This window comes from Poromitra crassiceps (assembly GCF_964638095.1).
Source record: "Poromitra crassiceps genome assembly, chromosome: 9".
In the NCBI taxonomy this organism is placed as follows: Eukaryota; Metazoa; Chordata; class Actinopteri; order Beryciformes; family Melamphaidae; genus Poromitra; species Poromitra crassiceps.
In genome coordinates, this window is record NC_139630.1 from 50,902,242 (window position 1) to 50,912,562 (window position 10,321).

A 10,321-nucleotide genomic window follows, 5' to 3' on the forward strand; every position below is an offset into this window, starting at 1 on the left:
GCCTGGGTTTGGGTGGAGGCTGCTACACTGCCTTGCTGCCTGGGTTTGGGTGGAGGCTGCTACACTGCCTTGCTGCCTGGGTTTGGGTGGAGGCTGCTACACTGCCTTGCTGCAGCCTTGCTGCCTGGGTTTGGGTGGAGGCTGCTACACTGCCTGGGTTTGGGTGGAGGCTGCTACACTGCCTTGCTGCCTGGGTTTGGGTGGAGGCTGCTACACTGCCTTGCTGCCTGGGTTTGGGTGGAGGCTGCTACACTGCCTTGATGCAGCCTTGCTGCCTGGGTTTGGGTGGAGGCTGCTACACTGCCTTGCTGCAGCCTTGCTGCCTGGGTTTGGGTGGAGGCTGCTACACTGCCTTGCTGCAGCCTTGCTGCCTGGGTTTGGGTGGAGGCTGCTACACTGCCTTGCTGCAGCCTTGCTGCCTGGGTTTGGGTGGAGGCTGCTACACTGCCTTGATGCAGCCTTGCTGCCTGGGTTTGGGTGGAGGCTGCTACACTGCCTTGCTGCAGCCTTGCTGCCTGGGTTTGGGTGGAGGCTGCTACACTGCCTTGCTGCAGCCTTGCTGCCTGGGTTTGGGTGGAGGCTGCTACACTGCCTTGCTCCAGCCTTGCTGCCTGGATCTGGGTGGAGGCTGCTACACTGCCTTGCTGCAGCCTTGCTGCCTGGGTTTGGGTGGAGGCTGCTACACTGCCTTGCTGCAGCCTTGCTGCCTGGGTTTGGGTGGAGGCTGCTACACTGCCTTGATGCAGCCTTGCTGCCTGGGTTTGGGTGGAGGCTGCTACACTGCCTTGCTGCAGCCTTGCTGCCTGGGTTTGGGTGGAGGCTGCTACACTGCCTTGCTGCAGCCTTGCTGCCTGGGTTTGGGTGGAGGCTGCTACACTGCCTTGATGCAGCCTTGCTGCCTGGGTTTGGGTGGAGGCTGCTACACTGCCTTGCTGCAGCCTTGCTGCCTGGGTTTGGGTGGAAGGTAGCGGGCGGCGGTCTGAGCAATGCAGCCTTGCTCATTGGCCCCTCAAATGTCCAGCTGAGCCTGATAAAAGGTCACCGGCTCAATGGAAAAACTCTCACGTAATTATAACTCGCAGAAGGTATGGTGTCGCTCTCCATTGCCAACACTCAGTGCCCATAGCTAATGGCGGTGCTAATACCCAATAGCATTACTGTATGGTGTTTAATGTTGTAAGAAATAGTCAACCTTTTTCCCCCCTTCTTCATATTGTTGTCACTCTTATTTTTTACTACAGATAAAAAAGAAATGAACCAATTTAGTACGGAAGAATTAGCATTTGTCTGTGGTCTACTAATCACAGGATTATGTTAACAAATTAGCGTCTTAAAAAGGTATGTCCCATAAATAGAAGTGTAGACAACTCTTCTGCCGATTTGCTTTTGTGTAATTCCAAATGTTCAACCCAAGACACTTGTGTTTTTAGCCCCGGGTTATTCTGAAGTTAATGCTCGCTAATTTTAGCGCCAACCTATCCCCGTGTTTCTGCGGTGTATGTGGCGTATTCTGTGTGCTATGGCGGGTATTCTCTGACACCGCTGTAGTGTGGTGGATGAATGCAAGTGGCCAGACTATTTTGGCAACCCACACCGCTGTCTCGCCCGCGCCCCGACCACAGATAGGAATCAGCAGTCTTTCCTGAGCGAACGTGCCTGGCGGGGTAACGTTACAGCCTTATTTTCCTCCAGCCACATACACAAAAGATTAGTCGAGCCATATCCAATATCACAGACTGTCAGGTCCCTTCCCAATCAATAGGCTTAGATCAGAAACCAATCCATACACCCAGATTACATCATCAAAATAAAGATATAGCAAAAGTTGATCATGTATGGCTGCCTATACAGTCTTGCCCAGGCCAATACATTTGAACAGCACAGCTTATATTTTGTCTACAAAGGTTATAGTCTATTTTTCCGTTGCTCTTAAGCGACATCTGTAAACTCAAGGGAGCTGAACTTTAAGGACAGAACGTTATGTGACCCTTGACCCTTTGCTTCCTCCCCCCCCGCCGCTTGTTGTACCACAAGCCTGCCTATCTATCAGTGCCTGTGCATGTATGGGGCGTTGTGTGCTTTTAAGGGCGTCGGGAGTAGCAGGCGGACTGCGCGCCCACCCGGAGGGTCTGGCTTGGCCTGTCCTCACTGTCTGGCAGGTGATAGATCAGACATGGAGGCTAACACGTGTTCCTCTGAAGATGGGGATTTAGCGAGGCGTTGAGCCCTTTACAACCCCTCCGCTACACACACAGACACCGCGCACAACACACACACACACACACACACACACACACACACACACACACACACACACACACACACACACACACACACACACACGCCAAAAGTATATCACCTCTGCTCTGACAAGTGACATGGAATAAGACCCTGAGGAACAAGTTTCCTGCTGGCAACCGTCTCTCTCTCTCTCTCTCTCTCTCTCTCTCTGTGTGTCTGTGAGTGTCTCTCTTTCACCCGTTCTCTCACGCACACAGTTGTGCGAACACCACGCCAGCCAGTTAAACACATGCCACGCCGATACACCAGGGATCCCGAATCGACCCGGGAACCATCTCTCCAGCCGGGCAGATGTTCTCGATTAGCGACACAGTTGCGGTCAGGGTGGCGCTGTAATACTCTGTAATACCCCTTCTGGACACGGCGGCTCAGAGATGTGAAAAGTGTAAAACATCATGAAGAGCAGGATGCCAGGGTGTGCTGTCATGGGAGAACAGCCCCGGCTTTGTCCCGTCCTCAGCTCCCATTGGGGGTTTTAAGCAGGTGGGACGCCATCTTGATACAGCCCCCTCCCCCCCCCCCCTGCCCCATACCCGTTTTATCCACTCTCTCCCTCCCTCCCACTCTCTCCATCCCACCCAGACTCCACGCAATGGAGTGCCAAAGTCACACCCTGTTCCGGGTTCGGCATAGGACCTAAGGCAAGAGATTTCATTCCCCATTCATTTTGGTATAGACGTATCATAAAATGCTAATAAAAGTAGTTGTATTTGGTCAAACCAAGCGATTCGGCTATATTCAGAATCGGGAGAACATTTAACTCGGACCAAAACCTTAAAAACAAAAGTTGATTCGCTTGGTTTGACCAAGTAAGATATTTTACGAAACGTGAATGGAAAAATGTATGCGGAATGAAATCTCCGAGGTCCTGTGCCGAACCCTGAAGAGGGCGTAACTTTGGCACTCTATCAAACAGAGGCCGTCCGGCACTAAAAAGGGCGGGGTCCCACCGCCTTGAGAGGGGCGGGCGAGCAGTCATGTAGGAGGCGGGGCCTATGCTGCATCCCTCCGATGTTTCCCGGCTAAAATAGGGTCCTCCTAATCTCCCTTTGGCAGCGTTAGCCAGCCAGCCCATTCTGACACATTCTCTAGAAAGAAGCGCCTCTGACAGGTGAGGGCGCCGAAAATAGTTGTGTGAGACGCACGCGCGCGCATATGTGTCGTACACGCACACACTTTACAAGCGTGATGCGTATTGTATGTGCACGCACACGCACACACACACGCACACACACACACACACACACACACACACACACACGCACACACACACGTATACGGAGAAGAAATGAAACCCCATGATGACACACGCACGCTGGCAGCCACACAAAGCGAAAACAGGCGCGTCACCTGGAATGCACTTCAAGGTAGCGCCGGTCAATACTGATATTGAATGTGAAAGGGAAGCCGGGGGTCAGGTGGCCCTAAGGGTTGCTCTGATTCCTACGCAAACACGCCTCATCCTCTTTCCACACAAACACGCACACGCACACGCACACACACACACACACACACACACACACACATGCACACATGCACACGCCCACAGCAATGATGGACTGTCACCCAATAACTTTGTGTCCCAGCCCATCTCACTCATAGCCTGCAGTAAAACAGTCATGTGCATAGATCTCGCCGAGCTCGTATATTCCCTCCTCCCCCCGCCCCCGCCCCCTAACCCCCTCCATCCATATTTTGGCTGCCACACTTTAGGGGCCGTAAAAAAAAAAAAAAAGGGCCTGTATGCTTTTAAGATGATCCGTGCGCCCGCCCGCCTGGCCCCCAATGTCCCGGCCCGGGCGCTCTCTCTCTCTCATTATACCGAGACACGGGGCTCTCTTCTGGGCCGCATTGTCTCGGAACATGCAGGGCGGCTGTGGTTTGGGCCTGAGAGGTGTGGAATGCAGTATGGATGATGACACAAGTCCAGAGACTTGCTCCCCCCCACACCTCCTCCCTCTCCAGCTGTCTTGTTGTGGTCAGATTCTCAGTACTGGGCCCTGTCACATGGGGAGCAGATAATCCTGCACGGGTTGGATCAGGGAGGGCTGTCAGGGACGAGACGTACACCCGATGCTGCTGAGGATGGGAAAGGGGGAGGGGGTGGAGAGAGAGAGGGAGGAGGAGAGAGAGAGGGGGGGGGGGGGAGGACGGGAGAGAGAGAGAAAGGGATATCTTGCAGAAAACCGATAAGTTTGGCCCAAAACAGCAGCTTGTTCTTTCTTATTCCCTATCCCTCCCATTCTTTTATCGGTTTTCAACCTTTTATTCTCTTCGTTTTCCCCCTCCCGCCGTGAGCTGGTTCTGTTGTTCTGCTCTGGCTCTCTGCTCTGTGCCGTGAGCTGGTTCTGTTGTTCTGCTCTGTGCCGTGAGCTGGTTCTGTTGTTCTGCTCTGTGCCGTGAGCTGGTTCTGTTGTTCTGCTCTGGCTCTCTGCTCTGTGCCATGAGCTGGTTCTGTTGTTCTGCTCTGGCTCTCTGCTCTGTGCCGTGAGCTGGTTCTGTTGTTCTGCTCTGTGCCGTGAGCTGGTTCTGTTGTTCTGCTCTGGCTCTCTGCCATGATGAGCTGGTTCTGTTGCTCTGCTCTGTCTCTGCTCTCTGCCATGATGAGCTGGTTCTGTTGCTCTGCTCTGTCTCTGCTCTCTGCCATGATGAGCTGGTTCTGTTGCTCTGCTCTGTCTCTGCTCTCTGCCATGATGAGCTGGTTCTGTTGTTCTGCTCTGGTTCTCTATTCTCTGCCATGATGAGCTGGTTCTGTTGTTCTGCTCTGGTTCTCTATTCTCTGCCATGATGAGCTGGTTCTGTTCTGCTCTGCTCTGTCTCTGCTCTCTGCCATGATGAGCTGGTTCTGTTGCTCTGCTCTGTCTCTGCTCTCTGCCGTGAGCTGTGCTGCTAAGCTGTAAACTGCAACTGGTTAGCGGCGCTGAGTTCTTCATTCTTGTCAGCGTCTATTAATTAGGCAGCAGTTGGATGTTCCAGTTGAAACGGCCCCCGTGGATCTTGGAATTCTGACTCCGGCTGCTTTGGGCACTTGTCGCTCGTCGTCGCACATGACCCTGTAGCCCGGAGCAGGGGGGCGTGTGTGTGTGTGTGCGTGCGTGCATGTGTGCGCACGTGCAACCGCACACACATGTGTATGCATGGTGGTAGATCTCAGGGATAAAAGGAGCAACAATTCACTGTCACTTAGCTTGACAACTCTATTAAATGCATTTTAGAGGATACACCTGCTTCATGTATGTTTTTATTAGACACGCTTATTGTTCTGTAAGCCTTTACTAACTGCATATCCTCTTGTAAATTAGGCCTGTGTGTGTGTGTCAATAAATAGAGAGGAAGTATTGGATTGATATAAATATCTTGGAGTACTGCACACACAGTTTGCGAGTGCAGTTTATACTTTTAGATTTTACCTTTAACTAAGAATAATGGTTAAAACAACTACCGAAGCTGCATCCATCCCTGCCGCCCGACTGGCTAATTAAAAGCACATCCACATGTGTTCAAAGAACAAGAAGTCTATTTGCGAGCCTTATTGATTACTTTAAGGCGTACAAATGGAAAGCTGTGTTAGGAGAGGGGCTCTCGATTTAGCTTCAATCTGCCAGGCATAAAATGATCTCACTGTGTTTGCTGGGAAGAATGAGCTCCCTCTGGGCATGGCGGGTAATTAGGTTAGTGGATAGTCGGTGTCAGGAAATTGAAAGACCATCCTAATCGGATTCTTTTGTTTCCTGGGGAATCAAAGGAATTTATACGAGTCACTGGGAAATCTCGCACGACTCGATTCCACTTGACCATGTAAAATCTGTTTGCTCTGCCTCTATATGCGCAAACAACTTTTTAATGCAACAGTGCAGCGCCAGGCGCATGGAGTGCATTCGATGTGTGTGTGTGCCCGACGTGTCCGTCGAGATGGCTCTCAAGATAATCCCAGATATGTCACGTTTGTATACTAACGAGGTACTTAGGCTCTTCCAGCGTTAACAAGAAAGTATTGAACAGCTCCTCCTTCCAATCAGAAGGTTCAAGAGTGGAGGAAACGGTGCGTCCTGGTGGCTCACCTGGTAGCACGCGTGTGACGAAGGCTCGGTCCTCCGCGCGGCCGACGCGGGTTCGAATCCGACCCGAGGTCATTCGCCGCATGTCACCCCCCCCCCCCCCCTCCTTTCCTGTCTGCCTACTGTCCTTTCTGAATAAAGGCAAAATGCTCAAAGATTAATCTTTAAAAAAAAAAGAGTGATGGAAACAAACTCTGTTGTCCCAGTTATCCCATTATATTCATATATTCACAAATAAATTAGTACATTATTAAAAAATAATTAACACCCTGCATGTGGTTGGTATATGGTACTGTGGTTATGGTTATATCATGTTGTGTGTGTGCTGTGTGTGCTATCAATGGCTATGATACTAAGGAAATAGTCCGGTTTTGATTTTATTCAGGAAGTAGAAAAAAAGGAAATTCTTGACAGATTATGACTCAGCAAAATATATGCAGAGAAGTCATGTTTTCCCAATAACATTAGTTGCACTGACTGCCATTGAAGAAGCTATTAGTAGTTAGTACTATACTATACTATACTATACTATACTATAATATAGTAGTAGTAGTAGTAGCAGCAGTTTTAGGATACAATGGATTGCATTTCAATTAATTTTAAGAATGCATGGGACCGTCTTACAGAGCTTTGCAGGCTGCATTACAATTTTCACAGAAAAGAAATCTATTTCAGCTATTCTATTGTATTCTATATTGTTCTATTCTATATTCTATTCTATTATATTCTATATTGTTCTATTCATGAGTGTATCTGGTTGTGCTGAAAACAATATGGTGGTGTTTTGCAGGTGTGCGTCTGGACCGGGTGAGAGGGGGGCGCCAGAAGTACAAGCGGAGGTTGGACGGGTCGGAGAACGGGTCCTACCTCGGCCTCTCCATCCCCCCTCCTGCCAAAAAACCATGTGAGTCACACAAGTGTTTCTTATTATTATTATTATTATTATTAATATTATTATTATTATTATTATTATTATTATTATTATTATTATTATTATTATCGTCCCACCTAGTCAAATATCGCAAACTTGGCTTGTACTGTACCATAACATTACTGACAGGCTTTGTTTTGTTTAATTGCATATAGTGTAACATGGTAGATTTTTTCAAATTTAAAGCATTAAATTGCCATTGTGCACAGAAATGTCAGTTACAGTATGCGACCAGCAGGCCTCCCTGCCTCCTTTTAGATATTGCAGAATCTATAGAGCCGAACTGGTTGCAGAAAGTTACAACTAGCGGTTCAGCTGTCATAGAAATATGGAAGATCCGGACGCCTCCTCCATGTATTTTAAAGCTTTGCCAGCAACAGACAGGTTACCTTACACAAATAAGCTAACAATGGGGTGAGGTTTCCCGAACCGTACTCACTGTCAGGATGTGTTGGAGAAAATATAAGTTCCATGCCATTTCCTATTCAATAAGCTAATAGTTGCCTAATAATTGCATACGCATAATTATGCTACAGTGAGTTACCATGACATGACATCTCACACATATAGGACTTCTCCTTTTGCTGAGACCTTGGTCAGTGCGTCGTGTTCCATAACAACTGATAACTCTCTGTCAGACTGAGACGCACACACATTTCAACTTATATTTTCTCCAACAGGATGGGTCTAGGATCCAACTAACATGGGCAAAGTTGCAGGGCCGGACATATTCCTAGTGGGAATGTCCAGCTTCCCACGGCACAAGACGTCTGTTTTCCCCCTGTATTCCGGGGATCTCGTTTCGGCTTCACTTGCTTCCTCAGAGTTTGGGGGGGTGGCTAAAACCTCTTTGGGGGGTGCCCAAAATTCCTCTGTGTAGGGAAAACAATTAATTTAATGTTTTCTTTTCATATTTTATTTTATTTTATTTATTTGTTTTCTTCCCCAGTATAATCCAGCCTGCTTTTTATTTTTCCTTGATGAAAAAAGTCTTGCTATTCTGTCAGAGGAAATGATCGTCACACAACACACTACCTTCTCTCTCTCCTTTTCTCTCGTTCTCATCCCTCCATCCGCCCTCCTCTCTCTCTCTCTCAGTGACGAAGATTGTTTCCCATCTGTTGGTGGTGGAGCCAGAGAAGATCTATGCCATGCCTGACCCCACTATGCCCGACGGGGACATCAAGGCCCTGACCACGCTGTGCGACTTGGCCGACCGCGAGCTGGTGGTCATCATCGGCTGGGCCAAACATATCCCAGGTAGAAAGACACTTTCTTAAGTTCCTTAATGGGATGCTTCAATATTTCCTAACACATCCAGCTAAATGAATTAAACACATTCAACACTACTACCAGAAATTGATAGTAGCACAAACTATGACAAACCTGCTTTGATCTCAATTAATAAACTATAAAATAATCATGACATATCGCAAATAGATGTGGATTTATCTGACCAGCTATAACTCATAAAATCAAATTCTCAAACTGTCACAAATATTCCAAATGTGGCAAATTGTATTGCTCGTGGGCTGTGGTAGCATGGAGGGAAAATAATAGTTCTTATGCTGTCGGTAAAATAAGGAAGAGGGTCCAAATTCACTGTTGAATTTGCTGAAACCATACAGTGTGACACTATTAAAGTAGTTCACTGAGTGTTGCACACACACTCACATGTGGGAGCTCTGGCATACACACGATCACACACACACACACACACACACACACACACACACACACACACACACACACACACACACACACACACACACACACACACATTGATGCACACACACAGGATAATTAACATCTGCTACTCATCTGCACCTAAGGGAGAAGCTAGTCCCATATTCTAAAATCTAATCAATAAAGAGCAGCTGAAACCTTTGATTTGACTGGGTAGGGTGGGAGGAGGAGGAGGGGGGGTCCGCCCCTATGTCAATGTATTCCATTTCAATCCCAGACTTAAAGAAGGCAATCCTCTTACTTACTTAAGGAGACTACACAGGGCCTGTGCGGTAAAATTGATTTATTTAGGGAAATACTTATGGATTTCTCCCGTCCGTGTTGACGAATTCTTAAATACGACTTGTTATGCAAATACTCTTACATCTTCTTTTCTTTTTATCTCTATCAGTTTGAGGGGGAAAAAGACGCATTTGAACCTAGTGTGCTTAGAGGCAGCACAGTGTCCTCAAAAAGCCTGCATCTAATTGATCAAATTAACATATATCTGTACCCAATATTGCACATATAGACGGCTCAATAAGGTGCAGCAGTGTTACGCACGGTTTATAATTTACCGTATATAGGAATCAGAAGACATAACAATATTGTGGAAATGCCATCTTTTTATACAAAAATATGCATTTTTACTACTTCTCTAGTGTAGAAAGAGCTACTTTGAAGTTGATGTGTTACACCAGGGGTTTTCAAAGTGTGAGCCTGTGAGCCTCCCCCCAGACACAGCTTGGAATAAGGAGCCCCCTTCGCTCAATTCCTGGATGCCTGTGGGATCATCATTGTGTTATTTGATCCCAGAGACACTCAACTATTGAGCCAAGATAGCCTGATATTGCTGTTTGACTTACTTCACAGACTAGACCAAATACATCAAAAGGTCTGTCTGAGACATTTATTATGTTTCTGACTCTGGGAAAGTGAGAAAAACTGTCAAATTCCCCAAAACTACTGTATCTCTGAACTATTTATTTAACCAAATGACAAACATATTCTATATCTCCTTTTAATAACTAATGTCATATTTTTTCACTTCCATTCACTGAGCCTCCCCTGAAACTGCTTCGGCTGGGGAGGCCCGCCTCCCACTTTGAAAACCTCTGTTACACCTTATTTATTTATTACTTATTTATCTTTCCCATAGCGCAGAACATAGCTATTTATTGGACTTGTATTTGTCTACCTGTGGATTTTGTATTATTTACTCATTTGTTTCCCATCTGGCACAAGTCTGGGCAGCTGCTTGGCTCTCCGGATTGTCCATGTTTACCCTGATTCACTGATCTGTGGT

At 47.5% G+C, this 10,321-nt stretch overlaps 1 protein-coding gene across 4 annotated transcripts in view; it reads left to right on the top strand.

Moving 5' to 3' along the window:
• The window catches only part of LOC310781999 (steroid hormone receptor ERR2-like), a gene marked incomplete at both ends in the record, with an annotated part of 42,279 nt that overhangs the window by 23,102 nt on the left and 8,856 nt on the right, over positions 1-10,321 (top strand). The window contains 2 exons of one of the 4 annotated variants that reach the window (XM_083642646.1): positions 7,150-7,263; positions 8,389-8,550. In XM_083642646.1, the coding sequence (XP_083498772.1) occupies positions 7,150-7,263; positions 8,389-8,550 (276 nt within the window). Of the gene's footprint in view, positions 1-7,149; positions 7,279-8,313; positions 8,551-10,321 lie in introns of all 4 variants that reach the window. The other 3 variants (XM_083642648.1, XM_083642645.1, XM_083642647.1) reach the window with 3 other exon arrangements.